This window comes from Rhinatrema bivittatum, chromosome 1, assembly GCF_901001135.1.
Source record: "Rhinatrema bivittatum chromosome 1, aRhiBiv1.1, whole genome shotgun sequence".
Classification (NCBI taxonomy): Eukaryota; Metazoa; Chordata; class Amphibia; order Gymnophiona; family Rhinatrematidae; genus Rhinatrema; species Rhinatrema bivittatum.
Genome location: NC_042615.1, coordinates 832,658,722 through 832,681,597, shown reverse-complemented (window position 1 = coordinate 832,681,597; position 22,876 = coordinate 832,658,722). Strand labels below are relative to the sequence as shown.

Here is a 22,876-nt window from a genome sequence, read left to right as displayed (position 1 = left end):
GAAGCGGCAGTTACTACCCTTAACAGAAGGCATGGGGGTGACCTGCATGGAGCAGCAGTTACTACCCTTAACAGAAGGCATGGGGGTGACCTGCATGGAGCGGCAGTTACTGCCCTTAACAAAAGGCATGAGGGTAACCTGCACGGAGTGGCAGTTACTACCCTTAACAGAAGGCATGGGGGTGACCTGCATGGAGCGGCAGTTACTGCCCTTAACAGAAGGCATGAGGGTAACCTGCACGGAGCGGCAGTTACTACCCTTAACAGAAGGCATGGGGGTGACCTGCATGGAGCGGCAGTTACTGCCCTTAACAGAAGGCATGGGGGTAACCTGCACGGAGTGGCAGTTACTACCCTTAACAGAAGGCATGGGGGTAACCTGCCTGGAGGGGCAGTTACTATCCTTAATTGCAAAACCGGATGGACCATTTGGTCTTTATCTGCTGCTGTTACTATGTTAGTAGGGCTCATTGAGCCTTGTCTCTATTATAGCAACAATATCTAGGTCTGTCTTTAAGGCTTGCAGATCTAACATTTTATTGACTAAACTCTGAGCATTTATGCTCCTAGCCTTCCAGCTTTTTCTCAATGCTTCTTCCTTTGTTCTGAAGTAGCCTAGTCATTTCCTCACTTCCAGAAGGTCTATCCAAGGACCTGAGTTCCACCGTTATTACATTGAATAAATCCCATAGTGTCAAATATTTTTTAATTAGTATGCAGATTAGCTGGTTTTTTTTGTAAAGAATTCCATAAATCCTTTAAGATTATTACTTAATTGAGCAAGATTTCAAAGAGATCTAATGATTGTGGAAGTCTACATAAGAAAAGCATACCAATCTGATTGGTATGCTGATACAATTAACTTTCCTCCAACTAAATTCACTAACAAAACTGAAAAGAATAGAAACAAATATTGAAGGAAGCTATGTCCAAATAAAACAAATAGCCTAAAGGTAATAATGAGAAGGAAAATATCTGCAAAGCAATAATGGAAGCAAGAAAATAAACTCAGCTTATAGTTAGCAAGTCAGTCCTGCGATGACTGAGACTGTTTCAACCCAGTCTGTTTTCAAAGTGGTAAACCCCTCCAGATGTGCTGATGTAATTATCCTTCTCCCAACTGATTCATTTAAGCAGCAAAGCAATTTTCAAAGAAAAAAAAGCAGGCAATTATCAAAGGGAGGAAATCTCAAACAGCTTGTAGTTAGCCAGTCCGACCTGCTATGACTGGGCTGACTACACAAGAAAGGCTGTTAGTAATGTTGTGCCATGGGAGGTTATGGTGGAGGGGTTCCCATCAACAGCCTGCCACAGGGGTAGAAGAACTGACTGAGTTTTGAATCTACTGACTGTGCTGACATTCAGGAGGTAGACATGTGCTAGCTGGGAGGGCTTTGCATGTCACTGTGTACCATGTGTGCTAAGGGCTGCTGACCCCAACTAGAACAAATGGTCACTTGTACGAGGCTCCAGGGGGGCTGGCTAAGGAGCAACATTAGAAAATATTTCTTCATGGAAAGGGTGGTGGATGCATATCACCGACTCGGAGAAGGTGGTAGAGGCAAAAATCAGTAATAGAATTTAAAGAAGCCTGGAATAAGCACAGATGTTCTTTAGTTAAAATGAAGTGAAGGAAAAACCAGGGTAGATATTCACAGCTGCCCGTGTAAGCAAATTAGCTGGTTAGAAATAATCCATCTACGTTACGATGTATAATCAGCAGCATGGCAAAGCCACTAAATATACACGTATAGGTGCACAGTTCGCTGCATAAGTCTACTCGGCTAAGTTTAGACCTGCTTTATGGGTTTTATGTATTGTAAACTGCCAAGAAATGGTAATTGGCAGTCTAGAAAAATTTTAAATAAATAAATGGGGAGTCTAAACTTTGACATAAACTTATCCAGCTAACTCCAAATATCAGTAGATAGGCATGTAAGTTATATGGCTAACTTGCTTCTCCCCCAATCCACTCAGTACATGCCCACGTTTTATGAGTGTAACTTTTAGCCGTATAAGGGACTTATATGGCTAAGCAGCAGCCGCTGCGCGTAGGCACATATTCAGTGGCCACTACTTAGCTGCATAAGTATCCGGCTAAATAGAGCTGAATGCGATTTGAATATCTACCCCCAGATGTCAACTGGGTATCTGATATGCACCAGGAAGTAAACTGGAAAGACTGGATGGGCCTAGTGGTCCATATCTGCCCTCATATTCTCTGTTTGGCTTCCAATTGAATACAAGATACTTACCATCTTACATAAAATTATATATGAAGAACAGACAGCTTGGCTAAATGCAGTAATTAAACTTCACGTTCCTCAACGAAACTTACGGTCAGCCAACAATTTCTTCAGTACGCCCTGCACAACTTGCGTTAGTTTGCGAACATGCAATCTCACTTGCCAGTCCAAAATTATGGAATGCATTTCCCACCGAATTACGACTATAATCTAGTCTAAAAACAATTAAGAAGGAGCTAAAAACCTGGCTTTTTACCAAGGCATACCAAGATTCGTAATAATCCTCGCACCTCCTTACCCACCCTGCTCTAACATCTTAAGACTTTATTCCTTTATATGTTCTTAATATTTATTTTCTTTTAATATGTAATTGTATCCTATTTTTATCATGAATGTTATTGTATTTTACTTTTATTACGCACTGTTTTATTTGTACTAGAATTTGTTAAACCGTTGTGATGGCTACACCGAATGACTGTATATAAAAACCGACAAATAAATAAAAATGGTGATTTTGTATCTGAGCCAAACACGGGAGTATTTTTGTGTGAGGGCCCTCAGGTATTTAATCTGAGTATGGGGCTATGTTTGCGAAATAGAGTGTGGGCTTCTGAGTGAATATGAGAGTATCTTTGATAGGATATGATTTCTTAGCTGCTTGTAGAGGTTTTTCTGAGCTGGATGTGGTGGTGTCTCTGAGGGAGCTTGGGTCTCAGCTGATTATGGGGGATTGCGGAATGATGAAACATGGGTTTCTGAGTGATGGCTTGGGTTCTCTCAGCTGGTTTTGAGGGTATCTCTGAGGGAGTGAGCTGGATGCGGTGAAGTCTCTGAGTGAAGTGGCATGGGTTTCTTAACTGGTTGTAGGGCTGTTGGACTGAGGTGGCATGAGCCTCTTGGTTATAGGGGTGTCTCTGAGCTGGGATCCATAGTGGTGGTGCCTCTGACTGAGGTGGATTGGGTCTCTCAGATGGTCGTGATGGTGTCTCTGAGGTGGCATGGATCTCTGAGCTGGTTGTGGGGGTGTCTCAGACTGAGGTGTCATGGGTCTCTCAGCTGGCTATGGAGGTGACGCTGAGTGATGGACATCGGTTCCTGAGCTGGTTATCCAGGTGTCTCTAACTGAGATGGCACGGGTTTTTTAGCTGCTTAGTGGCATGTCTCTCAGGTGGCATGGGTCTCCAAGCTGGATGTGGTGGTGTCTCTTGAGTCTGAGCTGGCCATGAGAGTCTTTTTGAGTAATGAGTCTTTGAAGCTGGTGGAGAGCTGAAAAGTAATTGATGCTTAGACTCTGGTAGCATTTTGAAGGTCAGTTCCTGCAGAATTCAATGGGTCTGTGCTGTAGTCTTTTGGATTGCCATTTTTTTATATTCCTAGATGTTTTGCTCTATTTTTTTTTCATGATAATCTCCCTCCTCTTGCTTTTCAGTGTTGAACCACTGTGCAATAGCACTGCCAGCGAGGAGGATGGAGGCCGGTGATCGGAGCAAGTGTCTATTAGACAACTGGGTAGAGGAGGTAATGTCCTTTATCCAAGTCTCACCTCACACCTGCATTCCTTGTATAGATTCTGTTTCTTTTTCTGCACTACAGCTGCTCCCATCTTGTTTGGTAGTTACAGGGCTGACAGTAGTGTGAGCTATCTGCACCTCTGTGAGGAAATTCATGCTGCTGAAATCCCCTCTGGCACAGACAATGAGGACGTTTACACTGCTGGAGTCCTGTCTGGCATTGATAGAGCACTGCTGTGAGGAAACTCACATTGCCATCATCATATCTGGCACTGCTGTGAGGAAGTTTGCACCACTGCCGGCCCATCTGACACAACAGGGCATGGCTGTGAAGAAGCTCTTGCTATTGGAGTATCATCTGGTACTGACAGGTCACTCCTTTGTAGAAGCTTCCTTTTGGAGGCCTGTCTGGTACTTACAGGACACTGCTGTGAGAAAGATCATGCTGCTGTAATATCCTCTGGTACAGACATGCCACTGCTTTATAGAATCTCACAAAAAGGGCTGTATCTCACCTAGGGGTGTCATGATAAGATTCTTTGTGTTCTATCTTTATAGAGAGCAACTGCTGCACTGGACAGTCCCCCTCCCTCTGCTGGGTGTGTAAGTGAAGGATTCTTTCATCGTAATGGACACCCCGGCCTCATTACTGTGGAGCTGCTGTCCAAGATGGCTGACCTCACAACCACACATGATTCCTTTCGCAGGCCTGTGTGTGATGTCACTCGCCAGAAAGGTAAATCTGAGCTAACTGCTGTTAGCAGATTCCATGATGATAGTGAGCTATAAGCATAGTGCACATTTTTAGCAGCACTCCTAAATGAGCAAATAACCACCTATCTGAAAGGCTATCTGAAATTCCAATAGCGGTTGCAAACCAATAGAGGCTCAGTGGTGAAGGCTTTAGCCCTCTCTCCCCATAGCCGGGACCTGTTTCCGAGAGAGGCTCGGCAGTAAAAGCTTTAGCCCTCTCCCCCTGTATTGGAAACCGTTTCTGCTCTAGCCAGAGAAGGCTGAGCTCAGGTAAAAAAAATTTTTCCTGAACATACCCAGATCAGTCCAGAGAAGTGGGTTGTGTATCCCTACCAGCAGGTGGAGTCAGAGAACAATTAGACCTTTGGGCACTGCTACATAACCAGAGTGCACCTGCAGTCCCTCAGTATTTCTCTGACTCCAGCGGGTGGTATAGATGCACTCCTGCAGTCTTCAGTTATATTTTTTATTTATGTAGTTTGAATTTAATTTTTTGGTTTACGGTCGCTTCCTGAGGTGTTAGGTGCCTTCATGGGCCATCCCTCAGTAGAAGCCGGGCGTCCGGGAAATTGGATATTCCTGTCAGGGTTTCGCCCGCCACAGTTCGGTGTCTGACGAAACTTGGAGACTCAGGCGCGTAGGGCGCGTCTCTGCTACAGCTGCTCTGCTTGTCTCCTGCAACAGCTTCTCCCTTGTCACCACCGTCTCTGCTACAGCTGCTCCCTTGTCTCCTGCAACAGCTTTTCTCTGTGTCTTGGTAAAGTTTAATTTAAAAAAAAAAAAAAGAGCTGTTTTCACTGCGGCTGACTGACAGTCTTCAGTGCTGAGGTAAGGAGAGGTGCAGGAGGGACCCGGTCTTTTAAGACCGGCCGGGGAAGCTGTCAGCAGTGTTCTCCTCAGCTCCCGGGGCATTTTTTTTTTGCTTTATAAAAAAATAAATAAGTAATACAGCAGCGAGAGGAAAAAAAGGAGAAAGGGGCTCTTAGTGTTATGAGGCTGCTCCCGGGTGCAACTGCGAGCAGCCTCTCACCTCCCACCAGCCGAGGCCAAGGGCGTCCTGCTTGCCACGGCAGGGAGCCGCTTTTATCCTCCGCTCCCGTACGGCTCAGAGGCCGCTGCTGCTGCTGCCTTTCCCATGCGGCTGGAGTGCAGCCGATACCATGCTTGTCCCTCGCGGATAGGAGGCTGCCGACATCCTCGCTTCCTCTGCAGCGTGGAGAGCAGCCACCTATGCTGTCCCTTGCGGCAGGGAGCCACTGATGTTCCTTCCTTGTCATGTGGTAGGCTGCTGCCGCTTGTCCTTCCCTTATGGCCCGGATGCCGCCACCATCTTCTCTCTGCAGCCTGGAGGCTGCCAACATCGCTGCTCCTACTCTGTCCCAGTCCTGGCTTCTCCTTAGGTGCACGGCCGTACCTCTCCTATATTTAAAGGGCCCGTGGCGGGAAAAGCCCCACAGCTCTGTTTGATGACATCACTCTGCTCTCTAGCCCTATAAAAGGGCTCTTCACCATATCCTCATTGCCTTAGCTAGGAGCTGTCTGCTCCTGGATGCTCCATTCCTATTCTTCCATCCAGGAGGCTCCGAGTTCCATCTTCTCTCCTTCAAGGTTCTTTGTTCTTTGTGGGAGCTCCCTTGTCTTCGTCCTATGTTCCTGGTCTCTTGACGGATCTTGCATCCCATCTGTCCTTTGTCCTGATGTTCCAGTTCTCTTCGGTTCCTTTCTTCGGATGCTCCAGTCCCTTCGGTTCCTGTCTTGGATGTTCCAGTGCCTTTGGTTCCTATCTTCGGATGTTCCAGTCCCTTCGGTTCCTGTCTTCAGATGTTCCTGTCTTCGGATGCTCCAGTCTCTTTAGTTCCTGTCTTCGGATGTTCCAGTCTCTTTAGTTCCTGTCTTCAGATGTTTCAGATTCTCCAGTCCCTGGATCGGGGAGTTCCAGTCTTGTCTCTTCCTGCTGGATCCAGTCTCCAGATGACCATTCTGTGAGTTTATCCTAAATCCGTATCTGATCCTGTGTCCTGTTGCCAGTCATTGGAGCCCTGTTCTGGTTGGATCCTTCTTCAAGTGCCATCTGGATTCCTGTTTTTTCCTGAGCTTCAGTCTTGTGCTCGTCCCGCTTTCCTTGTGGTCTGTGACTGGCCTTTCAGGTTGTGTAGGGTGCGCAGCGGGTCAGCGTGGTCCACGACCAGCCCATGGGGGTCTGTGTAGGGCGCGCTGAGGGGCAGTACCTGCCTGAGTCTCCAAGTTTCCATGTCTCATCCAAGGCTCCAAGTGCTTATGTTACGTCCTAGTTCCAGAGTCATCATCTGTCCTCAACCTCTGTCCATCCTGTAGCACCTGCCGTTCCTAGGTGGCAGGTCTGAAAGAACTATTGAGTGGCTGGAGGGCTACCCCAGAGACCAACATTGCGTTGCTGGGTTTTAGGTTTGGCAGAGGTCAGAGTGCTCCGAGTTTTCAGCCTGTCCGCCCGTGCTCTGATACGCCTCGCCTGCCACGGCTCATGCCCTGGGTTCTCCTCTGGGCTCGTGCTGTGGTCCAAGGGCACACACTCTGTCCCGAACAAGCGACCGCTCTCACGTGCTCGTAACAGGTTGCGAAGGCCATGTGCTCGGTGAGCGTTTTCCTGTGTTGGGCCCATGTTTTGAACTTCCAGAATTTTTAAGCCAAGATTTCTGTTTGGTTTTTTTTTTCAGTGGAATTTTTGTGAATCCCTCGACCTGCTGGAGGCACCAGCCATTCTTTGGGATTTTGTTTTTCCTATAACCTGCAGGAGGCACATGCATCTGCTTGACTGCCAACAACTCTTCGGGAAGCATCTGGAGGTGCCTTCACCCAGGGTTAATTGCTTCCACAGCGGCCTAAGCTTCTGGTTTTCTCGTCCTTGTCTTTTCCAGTTCGCCAAGATGTCTGGCGAACATCTTGGCGATGTTTTTTTCTATGACCTGCAGGAGGCGCCTGCACCCAGGTTCTCAACTTCCATTGCAGCAGAGAACTCCATGCCCTTGTCTACAAGCATCATTGACCTGCAGGAGGCATCTGTATTCCGTGGTTCCTGATATCTAGAGTCCTTCCGGGCTCCTTGCTCTAGACCAGCGCTTCTCAACCGGTGTGTCGCGACACACCAGTGTGTCGCCAAGCAAAGCAATAGATTACCTCTAGGATATCTGTAAGAAAATAAGAAACTAGTGCTGAATGCTCTACAAAGAGAAGTTCTTTAAGACCAGGGGCATTTTCACCCCTCTTTTTCTGCTGACCATTCCTCTCCCTGTGCAGCCAAGCATCTTTCTGGCTTTTGCTGTCACTTTATTCACCTGTTTGGCCACCTTAAATACAATCACTCTCAGATCCTGCTCTTACTTCATCCTTAGAAGAATTTCACCTCCAATACTGTACCTCTCTATTGGGTTTTGTAGTTTAAATGCATAACTCTATATTTTTTAGCATTAAAGTTTAGCTGCCATACCCTAGACCTTTCCTCGAGCTTTGCTAGATCCCTCCTCATGTTTTCCACATCTTACTGGCTGTCTACCTTGTTGCAGATTTTGGTATCAGCAAAAAGACAAACTTTTCCTGACAGTCCTTCCACAGTGTCACTTACAAAAATGTTGGAAAAACTGGCCCAAGGACTGATTCCTCAAACATACCACCAGTAACATCCCCCTTGGCTAGAACTCCATTTACCACTATCCATTGGGTTATATGGCAAAAGTGTAGATCGGTTATACCAGTATTTGAGGTATATGTTGAAGAGCATTGATGTCTGTATGGAGCCTTGGGGGACCCCACAGTCTAGTATCCAGTTTGCTGACGTGTTATCTGTGAAATGTATAGTTTGTTGCCTATCTGATAGGAAAGAGTTGCACCATGTTAGGACCCTGCTTAGACCATCCTCTGATAAGATAGCAGGATATTAAGATCTACTCTATCAAACACTTTAGAGAAATACAGTATAATAGCACCAAGCCTGCTGCTTGACTTCTATTGTGATATCCCAGGAGATCACCTAGCAGAGCGACTAAGACTGTTTCTAGTCCATTCTTTTCTGAATCTGGATTAACAGATGTCCAGCCAGGTTTTCTCTGCTAGTCAGTCATTCAGTCTAGCAGATGCTAACTGTTCTATACATTTCCCAAGTAAAGGGATATTTGATACAGTGAAGTTTTTTCCGGTTTGTCTGGTTCCACATTTGACTTTTTTTGTAGTGGCTTTTTTTAGATCTGTAGAAAGTATGCCCTCTTTGAGGGAAGAATTTATGATTTTGGTTGTTCAGACTGTGATGCCCGCAGGGCTGTTTTTCTCACTTTGTTTGGGTGGCGGGTTGTTTTCACATGGAGCTTCCCTTTTTTTTTTTTATAACTGTGTAGCCACTTAACCAGCTATATTTTTTAATATAACCAATTATGCATAAAATTATTCAGCTACTTGTAGTCAGATTACTTTAAACCTAACTGGCTATATTCAAACATATCAACTATGCTAATGCAGATATATATTCCAACATTCATATATATTACATCCAATAAAGGAATCTATATGTAATTAACATTCATTAAACCACAATATTACAAACAATTTAATATTTTAATAAATTACATGTGCTTCTTGCAATGTACATTATACCGTAACAGTCCCAAATTATATATACCAGTTTATGAAAATGTATATTATTCATACCAACTCTCATGTATCACACGCATGCAACCCACTCATCTCTCATCATCTAAAATACACAAAACTCACTAATATCAACCCAACAATAAACTCCCCAATTTCCATAAACTTTAAATCCCTCAATAAACACCCCAGTACCCATACAATACATTTCCCGATATCAGGATCCAGTATGCTTTGCCATAAACATGGCTTCTTCAGGGAAGGAAATACCAATGTTATACCAAATAGAATCCCTTTTAAAATCAATTTAAAAATCTGTCTTCCAAAAGCTATAGTTGAAAGGGACTATTCCATTATATGTGCTGCCCTTCTTGTGGCTCTTTCTACTTCAACTATGTTTTAATCATAGGTCTCTTAGATTTTTTTAACACATTTTTATACGAATAAAAAGAGTCTCTGAAAAAATTTTGTTAAAGAAGCTCTTATCTGTGTCTCCTGATATAATAGGAATCTGGAGATAGAAAACACCAAACCGATATGTGTTTCGATATTTCTTCAGGGGCTGTGTTTAGTGATTTGTTTTAAAGAGATACTCTCATGAAAAGTCACGGACCTATGATTAATATATTTGATCAGTATTTCATCTGGGTGGTTTACATAGTAACGTGTAACTGTCAATAAATGAGACATTACATGCTCATTTTATGAGGGTCTCAAGTAAATTCATTATTCAGATAAGTCGGTTCATAATTTGTGAATTTACCTGTGGCTGTTTTATGAATGAGCCTCATGCATGTCTGACAGCAAGGAGATGGTTCTCCTGAGGCTTTGGCAAATCCTTTTCATCATTCAAAGGAGAGATATTCTTTCTTAGGAAAATAATCTTCCTGTTCATACCCCAGATCAGTCCAGACTTAGTGGATTTATGCATCCCTACCAGCAGATGGAGGCAGAGAACAAAACTTTGAGACACTGCTACATTTCCGAGAGTGCCACCTGCAGTCCCTCAGTATTTCTCTGTCTCCAGCAGATGGTAGAGGTACAAACCTGTAGTCTGTTGGTTTAAGTAAAATAAGATTCGTTTAGGATTAGAGAGAAGATAGAAGACTGAAGATGGAGCTCCCAGAGTGTTAGGTTCCTTCGTTGGCCATCCCTCTGGTTGAGCAGGGGAGTTGGAAATCCCTGGCCAGACTTGATCCTTGATTCCAGGGTAAGGAAAGCCAGGGGTCTTGGTTCCCTCGCTCTCCATGAGGTCCTCTAACGCAGGCTGACCAGCTGTAGTGTCCTGGATCTTCCAGAAACAGGAAAGTAGTATTTTCATTTGCTTTTACTGTTCAGTGTGACTCAGCAGGCTGTTTCTTTAAGAGCTTAACTTAAACAGGCCGCACAGCTTCTGAGCTTTTTTTTTTTTTATTTTTTCTCCGTCGGAGCACCTGAGGTGTGTGTCAGCTTAGCGACGGGGTGAGGAGGAAACAGTGCACTCAAAGCTGGGACAGTGGTGGCAGTGGTGGTGGCTTTATTTTCTCCTGTTCAGGGTTATTTTTAGCCGTGTCGTGTGTAATGCCATCTCCTGCTGAGCACGGGAAAGCAAATCAGGCAAGCGGGGGGAGGCACTCTTGCCTCAATGCAGCCCTTCTCTGGCCTGTCTATGTCTCTGGAGGCGAGGGAGCCTTAGCAAAAGGATCAGGGGGCAGACACTGCACATGTGTCCTATGCAGGAGGCCCCATGGGGGGTGGGGGGGGGTGAAAGAGATGGTGGCCATTTTAACTCCTCATGGCAGGAGCCCTGACATGGATGGGAAGGCAGGGACTCTCCTCCCCCACTTTCTACTATGCATCAGGGGCCTGGAGGGAGGGGGAGATGTGCCAGAGGATGCAGGGGAGGACCCGGCGCCCATGGAGCAGGGAGACCACTGAGGATTTTCCGCAGATTTTTGTTTTATTAATGCATGAGGCCTATCTTGCCAAGCAGGAGCTGGCAGCAAAGAACCCAGCTTTTCAGACTATCTGAGGCAAGGGTAAGAAGACTCGGGCTGAGGCGCCTCCCAGGATGGGGGGCATTTTGTGTCTGTTGGGTCTAGATCAATCGCGAGGGTCAGATCTTTCCTCTGAAGGTTCCGATGGTGCTGATCCGCAGGGCGACAATCCGCAGGACCCACAGGTGGACCAGGGCTCTGGTCAGGGCTTGGATCCGGTGATTAATTCGCTGGGGGACCCAGATGCAGATGAGGTCCCTCTGGCAGGTTATTCTGTAAGGAGGAATTGTGAAATCCCTCAGGTTCTGGAGGAGCTGGGGATTAAGGTTGTGCAGGAGGATTCTGACAATGAAGGAGTAAACTGTGTGGAGAGACTGTGTGGACCTCTGAGGGCATTCCCTTTGCCACAACAGGTAAAGAAGCTTATTGACCAGAAATGGGATTTCCCAGAAGCTGGTTTGAAGGTGGCCAGGGCTATGCCCAGGTTGTCTCCCCTGCTGGAGGACACGTTAGAGCTGTGGAAACTGCCAAAGTGGATGCGGCGGTGTCAGCAGTCACAAAACGATTCCTGTGGTAGGGTCGGCGGCCTTGAAGGATGCCCAGGACTGGAAGCTGGAGATCCTGTTGAAGAGGCTGTTTGAAGTCTCGGCTCTGAGCCTTAGGGCTGCAGTCTGCGCTAGTCTAATGCAGAGGGCCTGTTTGTGCTGGGTGCAGAACGCGCAGGTGAAGGTAGCGGAAACCTCTGTGGAGACTGGCCAGGATGCTCAGTTGGAAATAGGGGTGGCTTATGTGGCCGATGACCTCTATGATATGCTTTGCACTTTGGCTAGGAATACGGTGTCCTTGGTTGCTGCACAAAGTCTTCTGTGGCTATGTAATTGGTTCGCAGATGTGTGGCCGAAGGTGCAGCTTTGTAATCTTCCCATCAAAGGAAGGTTATTGTTTGGGGAGGATCTAGAGAAGCTGATGAAGCATTTGGCAGAATGTAAAGGGAATAGATTGCCTGAAGATAAGACCTTCCCACCTTGCACTTGATTCCATGAAATGAGATTTCTCTCCAGCAGATATTCTTCAGGCTCTACGCAGAAGCAGGGTTCAGGAAGGCAGCAGTCCTTTCGAAGGACCCATAGACTAGCCAGAGAGAGTTCCAGAGGTGCAAAGCCCGTCCAGTGAAGGCAGGCTGGTCCACTCCTCCCTGGTGGTGGTTGGAGGAAGATTATCCCAGTTTTACGAGGATGGACCAGAATCACTACAGACCAGTGGGTGTTGGAAGTAAGGGAAGGCTACGCTTTAGAATTTTCTCGTCTCCTCAAAGATGCCTTTGTGGCGTCCCATTGCGCTATGCCTGGTAAGTGGGCAGTGGTGTGGGACACTCTGCTGCAGCTGCAATGATTGGAAACCATCCTTCCAGTGCTGCAAGAGGAACACGGTCAGGGAAGGTATTCCGTGTTCTTAATGGTTCCCAAGAAGGAGGGCTCGTTTTGGCCCATTCTGGATCTGCAAAGGGTCAATGTGGCATCGCAGGTACCACCTTTTCAGATGGAAACGTTATGAATGGTGATTGCAGTGGTGCGCAAAGGGGAGTTTCTGGCCTCCTTGGATCTTACGGAGGCATATCTCGACATTCCCATCAGAGCAGACCATTAGAAGTTTCCAAGCTTCACGGTGCTAGGGGAGCATTTTCAGTTTTGAGTCCTTCCCTTCGGGCTAGCTACTGCTCCGAGAACGATCACAGAGGTGATGGTGGTAGTGGTGGCAGCCCTCAGAAGAGAAGGGATACTGGTGCATCCGTACCTGGACTATTAACTCATTCGGGCGAAGTCGGAGGTGGAGTGTCTGTATTCCATTTGACGAGTGATGGAGCACCTGGAGTCCCTGGGCTGGGTGATAAACCGAGCGATGAGCCATCTGGAACCATCCCAGCCCTTGGATTATCTGGGAGCACAATTTGATACCCAGTTAGGCAAGGTGTTTCTTACCTTGGAAAGAGTGCTCAAGTTGCAGTCGCAAGTGGTTCGGCTGAGGGACCTGTCGGTCCCCAAGGTCTGGGACCATGGTTTCTGTGCTGGATTTGGTGCCATTGATGTTTGCACACATGTGTCCATTTCAGAAGGCACTTCTGTCCCGTTGGAATCCAATGTCTGAGGAGTTTCAGCTGCCATTACCGCTCCAGGAAGAATCCAGGTCCAGTCTCTCATGGTGACTGTCGCAGTCCAATTTAGAGAAGGGAGTGGATTTGGAGGTTCCAGACTGGGTGGTAGTAACCACAGATGCCAGTCTGAGTGGTTGGGGAGCAATATCTCAAGGATCTACAGCCCCAGTGGTCTTCGATGGAAGCGTCCAGGTCAGTCAACCGACTGGAAACAAGGGCGGTCCAGAGGGCACTGTTGATCTTTCTTCCTCGGATTCAGGGATGGGCGGTATGTGTGTTCTCAGTCAATGCGATGACAGTGGCCTATATCAATTGACAGGGTGGAATGAAGAGTCGCTTGGGGCTCAGGATGTTCGTGAACTCTTTGCCTGGGCAGAACTTCAGCTAGAAGCACTTGCAGCCTCTTGTGGCAGGGGTGGACAATGTACAGGTGGATTATCTCAGCAGACAACAGCTGGACCCATGAGAATGGGAGCTGTCAGCAGAGGCCTTTGTGCTCATTTGGCGCAGGTGGGGCGAACCCCAGTTTGATCTCATGGCAACAAGGAAGAATGCCAAGGTGACCAAGTTTTACAGCCACCGACAGGAGTTTGGCTCCTCAGAGATTGACTCCCTAGTTCAGCCATGGACAGAAAGGCTCCTGCTATATATCTTTCCTCCGTGGCCGCTTGTAGGTCAGGTGTTGCGTTGCATTGAGTGGCATCAGGAATGAGTGATCCAGTGCCAGAGTGGCTGTGCTATCTGTGGTTTGCAGATCTGGTTCAGCTAGCGGTAGAAGGGTCCATTCAGTTAAGCCACCTGGGAGGAGTGCTACGTCAGGGACCCATCTTGTCGGAGCAAGCAGATCACTTCTGTCTAGCGGCTTGGCCTTTGAGAGGTGACGTTTCCACTTGAAAGGATATTCCGAGCTGGTGATTTCTATTTTTCTTCAGGCTAGAAAATCCTCCACTTCTTTGGAATATATCACTGTCTGGAGAGTGTTTCAGTCCTGGTGTGGGGTCCATGACCCTGATTCTTTGCAAACGAACGGTGCCCATGTCTTGGCCTTTTTGCAGGAGGGCTTGTCAAAAGGTGCGTTTTCTGAAAGGAGAGAAGCATTTGTGTCCTCCAGTCTGTAGACGTTGTCCATCCTGGAATCTTAACTTGGTCCTGTGAGTATTGTGTGGTCCTCCCTTCGAACCTTTACGAAGGGCTACTTTGAAGGATCTTATCTTAAAGGTGGTGTTCCTGGTGGTGATTTGCTTGGTGAGACGGATTTCTGAGCTCCAAGCCTTGTCATGCAGAGAGCTTTTTATGCAAATTTCTGATGAGGGGGTCTCAGTGAGGGTGGTTCCTTCTTTTTTGCTCAAGGTAGTGTTGACTTTTCATCTTAGCCAGACGGTGGAGATGCTGGGGTTTTCTCACCTGATGCCCAATTCTCCCCATGCTTTATTTATCTTTCGGATGTGTGTCAGGTTCTCCTCAGATATCTCAAGGTGACCAATGGATTTCGGTGCTTGGACCATCTTTTTGTGTTATTCAGTGAACCAAAGAAGGGTTGCAAAGTGGCTAAAAGTACGATTGCTCATTGGTTGAAAGAGGCAATAGTTTCGGCTTATGTTAGTAAAGGTCAGTTGATCCCTGAGGTATTGTGTGCGCATTCTACTAGGGCACAGGCAGCCTCCTGGGCAGAGTGTCAGTTAATGTTGCCGCAGGAAGTTTGTTGGGTGGCAACTTGGCCCTCTTTGCACACTTTAACCAGGCATATCTGTTTGGATGTCAGGGCCCCAGAGGAGGGCTCCTTTGGTAAGAGTGTACTGCGTGCAGGTCTTTCGGGATCCCACCCAGGTTAGAGGAGCTTGGGTACATCCCACTTGTCTGGTCTAATCTGGGGTATGATCAGAAAAGGAAAGTTGGTTCTTACCTGTTAATTTTCATTCCTGGAATACCACAGATCAGTCTAGAATCCCAGCCCATTATAATGCTTTTCAAAAGACCTCTCCTGATTCTGGACACTCCTGGTGATGCAGTCTTAAGTTGTGTACTGCAGAATAATATTGTATGTAGTTCTCACTTGTTTGAGACTCAAAATTCTTTTTCTTGCTCCTAGTTCTGCGGTCAGTTTGGTTGGGAGTTTGCTTTTTTAGAGGAAGAGATACTGGAGGTTGGGGTTAGTCATCTTGGCTTGGGTATAGGTCAATACTGAGGGACTGCAGGTGGCACTCTCAGTTATGTAGCAGTGCCTCAAAATTTTGCTCTCTACCTCCATCTGCTGGTAGGGATGCATAAACTCATTTGTCTGGACTGATCTGTGATATTCCAGGAATGAAAATTAGCAGGAAAGAAACAATTTTCCTTTTATCTATCTGCTATTATTGTTTTGATTTACCTTTCTTTTTTGCTTTTGTTCAGTGTTTTATTATTTTTGTTGCTTTGTATTTTATTTGTGCTTTTATTATTTCATTGTATAGCAATTTGATTTGTTGTTAAGAAAGGCAGTAAACTTATGTATTTCATTTTCAGAGCTGCATGAGACCTTGATGTCATTGCATGTCACTTGTGCAATAACTTCCTCCATAGTGAAAGTTCTCTTCCTTGCTATTCTTGACTGAATAAAACAAAGAGAAAAAGATTAGCACAGTTGCACAAAATGCACCACCCCACAAGTACATGTTTGATGAACATTGCCAGTGTGTCTGCCAGCCTTACCATACCTTTGCAATGGGATGCTAGGGCATGCAAGGTCCCAGGCTCAAACAAAAGTTCCTTTTCCCCCATCCCCCCAACACACACGCACACACTCTCTCACACTCTTCCAGCCTTGCCACAGCTTTGCAATGGAATACACAGAATTAGCAATTCAGTCAGAAGTACTTACTGCTGAAACAACTTTCTTTTCTTTTCTTTTTTAATTTTATATTTATTAATTTCAAAATATTACACAAGCATAAACTTGAGATAAGGAATAAAAGTACATTATTGCAGCAATACATTTAAAGTGAAAGAAAAAAGAAATAGACAAATAAGTCTTCAATTAGCCCACAATTAAGGGCAGAACAAACAGAAAGGAAAATTAGTTTCTTACCTGATAATTTTCGTTCCTGTAGTACCAAGGATCAGTCCAGGACACCTGGGTTGTGACCCCGCACCAGTAGATGGAGACAGATTAAAACTTGTGGGCGGAGCTACATATGCTCCTGTGCCAGTCACAGCCCCTCAGTCATACGTAATGTCAAAGTAGACAAAAAATAGAACAACCAAACTAAATAACTAACCTTAACAGGGAGCCATTCAAGGACCCCCAACCGGAACAGAACCCCAAAACGAGGGAACGAAGCAATAACCGGAATAGTTAACAAAGAAATGAGCGGACTCTCCGTTTCTTCAGAACAGTACGGGCGGGATCCTGGACTGATCCTTGGTACTACAGGAACGAAAATTATCAGGTAAGAAACTAATTTTCCTTTCCCTGTACGTACCAGGATCAGTCCAGGACACCTGGGATGTACCAGAGCTAAATTACCGAGGGTGGGAAGCAGAGAGTCCCGCTCGGAGTACCCTCTCTCCAAAACCCCCAGAATTTGCAGCCTGAACATCCAACCGATAGTGTCTAATGAAGGTATGTAAGGACTTCCAGGTAGCTGCCCTACAAATCTCTTGAGGCGAAACCTGAGAAGATTCCGCCCAAGACGCAGCATGAGCTCTTGTCGAATGAGCCCTGAGACCGTTCGGGATAGGCTTCCCTCGTAACACGTACGCTGAGCCGATGGCCTCTTTAAGCCACCGTGCGATTGTCGTCCTGGAAGGCGGGCCCCCTTTCTTTGGGCCCGAGAATAGAACAAAGAGATGATCCGACACCCGGAAAGGGTTAGTGACTTCTAGATAACGGAGGAGAACCCTCCGCACATCCAACTTCCGCAATTCTTTCCATTGCGGGTCCGAATATTCAGCACCTGCGAAAGCGGGAAGCTCAATAGACTGGTTCAAATGAAACGGTGACACCACTTTTGGCAAAAAAGACGGAACCGTCCGCAGGGAAACTCCCGTATCTGAAATCCGCAGGAATGGCTCCCGACAAGACAAAGCCTGTAATTCCGAGACTCTCCGAGCCGAGGTAATCGCAACCAGGAAAACGGTCTTTAAAGTAAGATCCTTAAGAGTAGACCGTTTTAAGGGTTCGAACGGAGCCGTAGACAAAGAAGAAAGGACCCAATTAAGATTCCAGGAGGAACATGGATGATGTAGTGGTGGACGAAGATGTTTAGCCCCCCCGAAGAAAACGAGAGACATCGGGATGCAGGGCCAGAGAGGAACCGCGAACCTTACCCCGCAAACAACCAATCGCCGCCACCTGTACACGAAGGGTACTACATGAAAGCCCTTTGGCTAGGCCGGCCTGAAGAAAAGCCAGAATATCAGAGACGGAAGCGGAAATGGGATCTAGCCCTCGGCTGACACACCACTCCTCAAAAACTACCCAGACACGTACATAAGCCAAGGACGTAGACTGCTTTCTGGACCGCAGTAACGTGGCTACCACCGCATCTGAATAGCCTTTTTTTCTTTAGACGTTGCCTCTCAAAAGCCATGCCGCGAGACAGAAGTGATCCGCATCCTCCAAACAAACGGGGCCCTGACGAAGGAGCCCCGGAAACCCCTGTAGCCGAAGGGGAGCATCCACCGACAGCTGAACGAGATCCGCAAACCAAGGGCGCCGTGGCCACTCCGGCGCTACCATGATCACGTTGGACGGGTGCAACTCTATGCGCCTTAAGATCTTGCCTATCATTGGCCACGGAGGGAATACGTACAACAACACGTTGGTTGGCCAAGGAAGAACCAGCGCATCGACGCCCTCGGCTCCTCGCTCCCGACGTCGACTGTAAAACCGAGGAGCCTTCGCGTTGTGCCACGTGGCCATCAGGTCCATGTGGGGCAGCCCCCACCGATCGCAAATGAGATGAAAGGCATCTTCCGTCAGCTATCATTCTCCGGGGTCGAGGTGGTGTCGACTGAGGAAGTCCGCCTGAACATTGTCGACCCCGGCTATGTGAGACGCTGCTATGGAGTTGAGATGGCGCTCTGCCCAGCTCATCAGAAGCTTTGCCTCTTCCGCCACAAGTGGACTTCTTGTCCCCCCTTGGCAATTGATGTATGATACTGTTGTTGCATTGTCCGACAACACACGGACCGCCTTCCCTTGGACCAACGGGAGGAAGGCTTGCAGAGCCAGGCGCACCGCTCTGGTTTCCAGACGGTTGATGGACCACTGCGACTGGACGGAGGACCATCGGCCCTGTACAGACTTGTCTAGGCAGACCGCTCCCCAACCGGAGAGACTGGCATCCGTCGTCACCACTGTCCAGTCGGGGACCAACAGAGACACTCCGCAAGAGAGATGGCCCGGATCGAGCCACCAGTGAAGACTCTCCCACGCCTGAGTCGTGAGTGGAAGTGGGAGGTGGAACTCTTCTGATACCGGCTTCCATCGGGAGAGCAACGCAAATTGTAATGGTCGCAGATGAGCAAAAGCCCAAGGAACCAACGCCAGTGTGGACGCCATAGATCCCAGAACCGTCAGATAATCGCAAACCAGCGGCAGCTGAAGACTTAATAATCGACGCACTTGACACTGAAGCTTGCGTGCACGATCCGCGGACAGAAAAACCTTGCCCTGCTTCGTGTCGAAAAGAGCTCCCAGGTATTCCAAGGACTGGGTAGGAACAAGCTGACTCTTGTTGAGATTGACAACCCAACCTAAGGTCTGCAACAATTGGAGGACTCTGGCTACCGCCTGACGGCAACAGGTTTCGGACTTGGCTCGAATTAGCCAATCGTCCAAGTAGGGGTGCACCAGGAACCCCTCTCGTCGAAGGTGAGCCGCCACCACTACCATCACCTTTGTAAATGTTCGCGGAGCCGTGGCGAGGCCGAAGGGAAGAGCCCGAAATTGGTAGTGTCTGCCCAAGATGCAAAATCTGAGAAATCTCTGGAAAGACGGCTGAATTCCGATGTGGAGGTACGCCTCCGTGAGGTCTAAGGAGGCCATGAATTTGCCTGGACGAACCGAGGCAATCACTGACCGAATCGTTTCCATCTTGAAGTGTGGAATACGCAGACACTTGTTTACTCCTTTGAGGTCCAAAATCGGGCGGGACGTGCCATCCTTCTTCGGCACGATGAAGTAAATGGAATAACGACCCGTGCCTTGTTGATTGGGAGGAACGGGGACGATTGCTCCTAAATCTTCCAGGCGCCGGAGGGTGCTTAGCACTGCCGTCGTCTTTTTTTGGGCACTTGCAGGGCGACATCAGGAACTTGTCTGCTGGAGTCCGTGCAAAATCTAACGCGTAACCGTGTCTTATGATGTTGAGGACCCACTGATCGGAAGTTATTTTGGCCCATTCCTCGAAAAACAAGGTCAGCCTCGCCCCTACGTTTGGAACGGAGGCCAGCGGCTGCCGTAAGGAATGGACCCGCCGTATCTCATTGAGAGGCTTTGGGCCCCGTGCTGGACGGGGTGCCTCCTTGTCTGCCGTAACGTTTCCCCCGAAAGGACTGTGGCCATGAAGAAGCCCGGGAAGAAGTCGAGCGATAAGACTGACCCGAGGACCTCTGTGGACGAGATTTCTTGTTGCCTCGGAACCGGGATCTGGCCGAATAAGAGGACCGGGCTCTGGACCTGTCTTCTGGGAGTTTAAAAGCCCTGTTCTCACCAAGAGAAAGCATCAGATCATCCAACTCTTTTCCGAACAATAACTTTCCCTTGAAAGGCAGAGCTCCAAGGTGAGCTTTGGAGGATCCATCCGCCGCCCAATTGCAAAGCCAAAGCAAGCGGCGCGCCGAGACAGCAGAAACCATGGATCTAGCGGAAGTACGTAGTAGATCATAAAGAGCATCCGCACCATAAGCAATGGCAGCCTCTAGGCGATCCGCCTGCGTGGCCTCTTCAGGGGAAAGACCTGCATTCGCCTGTAGAACTTGGGCCCAGCACAAACTAGCCCGCATGGCATAGTTGCTACAGATAGCAGCTCGGACTCCCAATGCTGAGACCTCGAAGATCTTCTTGAGCTGCACCTCCAGCTTCCTGTCCTGTATGTCTCTAAGGGCCGTGGCCCCAGTGACTGGAATCGTGGAACGTTTCGTTACCGCTGACACCGCAGAATCCACCTTTGGAAGCCGAAGAAGTTCCAGTGCGTCCTCCGGCAGGGGGTAGAGCTTATCCATAGCTTTGGTTACCTTCAGTCCCAGCTCAGGAGTGTCCCACTCCCGAAACAAAATGTCCGATGCCGAGAAATGGAATGGGAAGGCTACTGCTGGACCAGTGAGTCCCAGCAGGACTGGGTCCATAGTTGCTCCGGGGCGAGAAACTGTCGGTGGGGCTTCAACCCCTAACTCGTTGAGAATTGCCGGAATAAGCGGGGACAGCTCGTCCCTTCGGAAAAGACGTACCACCTTCGGGTCGTCCCCATCACCGGCTTGCGAAGGTTTGCCCGGCCCCGACTGGGCAGAATTGTCCCCCGTCGCACCATCGACCCCCGTCAGGGGCTCGTCGGGCGGATCCACCTCATCTTGTGAGGTGGAGTCGGTATCTGTATCCTGCGGGACACCTCTTGGTGTCCGTTTTCTTGTCGCAGGGTCATCCCGGGATTTTTTCTTCTTTGGAGTGTCCCTTTTGGAGTGGCTATGCAGCTCCTTGCGCCTGCGGCCCTTGTATTTTAAAACTTTGCGCAGCAGGAGGGCAAAATCTGCCGAAAACGAAGACTCCGAATCTGAGGTGACCGAATCATCACCATCCGGGGACTTAGCCCCCCCGGTGGAAGCCCCCCCTGAAGACCGTTGTTGAGGCGACAACGCGGGAGGCACGGCAGAATCCCCTGCAGGTTCCTGCCTGACTTCATGAACAGAAGCCAAGATGGCCGCCGCTCCCGCACTGAGCGGGAAGGGGTCAGCTGGCGTGACAGAAACGGTGGGAGTGCGCGACGGTGACCGCACCGACCGGGAACGGACCCCCCTGCTTGTTGTAGACGGTCCCTCCCCGCCCGGAACGCAGGCGGAACAAATCCCCTCACGGGAGAGCCGCGCGCACGCCGAGCCGCAAGCGCGGCAAACTGTACCCCGAGGCATCCTCACAGTCGCGTGGGAACGCGAAGGAAAAATAAAAATAAAATTTAAAATTTAAAGCGCCGAAAAACTCCCCTCCCCTCGCCGAACCGAGGACCTATTTCCCCCCTGGCGAAGAAGAAAAAACGGAGAGCCGACACAAACAAAGAAAAAATAAAAAATACACTTTTTTTTTTTTTTTTTTAATCAAACCTGCCGCTGTCCAGGGTCCTGGGGCTCCTGCTCCTGTTGGGGGTGAGTGAACCGGGCTCCCCGGTGTCACCCCGACGCTGCTGCTTTGGCAGTTCGGGTCCTCGACCCTCAGCAGCGGCCTCAACCAGGGGGGGATGGTCCTCTCAGAACCTTCCCACCCCCCTGGGAGGCAGGACGGACAGCTTCCGTTTAACTACTCTAACCAGAATTAGAATTAAAAATTTACGTTAAAAAACAAACTGAGCAGAAAATTAGTAAAAGAACTAAAATAACCCTGACTAAACTAAGAATCAGTCCTCAGGGCACCCAGAGGCTGTGACTACACCTGCACCACCTACTGGAGACAGAGTAAGACTGAGGGGCTGTGACTGGCACAGGAGCATATGTAGCTCCGCCCACAAGTTTTAATCTGTCTCCATCTACTGGTGCGGGGTCACAACCCAGGTGTCCTGGACTGATCCTGGTACGTACAGGGAAAAAAACATTAAGAATATGGAGGGTGGCCAATGTAACCCCAATATTTAAAAAAGGCTCTAGGGGCGATCCGGGTAACTATAGACCAGTGAGCCTGACTTCAGTGCCGGGAAAAATAGTGGAAACTATTCTCAAGATCAAAATCGTAGAGCACATAGAAAGACATGATTTAATGGGACACAGTCAACATGGATTTACCCAAGGGAAGTCTTGCCTAACAAATCTGCTTCATTTTTTTGAAGGGGTTAATAAACATGTGGATAAAGGTGAACCGGTAGATGTAGTGTATTTGGATTTTCAGAAGGCGTTTGACAAAGTCCCTCATGAGAGGCTTCTACGAAAACTAAAAAGTCATGGGATAGGAGGCGATATCCTTTCGTGGATTACAAACTGGTTAAAAGACAGGAAACAGAGAGTAGGATTAAATGGACAATTTTCTCAGTGGAAAAGGGTAAACAGTGGAGTGCCTCAGGGATCTGTACTTGGACCGGTGCTTTTCAATATATATATAAATGATCTGGAAAGGAATACGACGAGTGAGGTTATCAAATTTGCGGATGATACAAAATTATTCAGAGTAGTTAAATCACAGGCAGACTGTGATTCATTACAGGAGGACCTTGCAAGACTGGAGGATTGGGCATCCAAATGGCAGATGAAATTTAATATGGACAAATGCAAGGTGTTGCATATAGGGAAAAATAACCCTTGCTGTAGTTACACGATGTTAGGTTCCATATTGGGAGCTACTACCCAGGAGAAAGATCTAGGCATCATAGTGGATAATACTTTAAAATCGTCGGCTCAGTGTGCTGCGGCAGTCAAAAAAGCAAATAGAATGTTGGGAATTATTAGG

General features: G+C 47.9%; 1 protein-coding gene across 1 annotated transcript in view; it reads left to right on the top strand.

Annotated features, from left to right (window-relative positions):
• SPAG8 (sperm associated antigen 8) overlaps positions 1–22,876 on the top strand; it is a 130,222-nt gene that overhangs the window by 26,738 nt on the left and 80,608 nt on the right. The window contains exons 2-3 of the mRNA XM_029583274.1: positions 3,675–3,763; positions 4,315–4,492. Coding sequence (XP_029439134.1) covers positions 3,713–3,763; positions 4,315–4,492 — 229 coding nt within the window. The 5' untranslated portion in view covers positions 3,675–3,712. The remainder of the gene's footprint in view (positions 1–3,674; positions 3,764–4,314; positions 4,493–22,876) is intronic.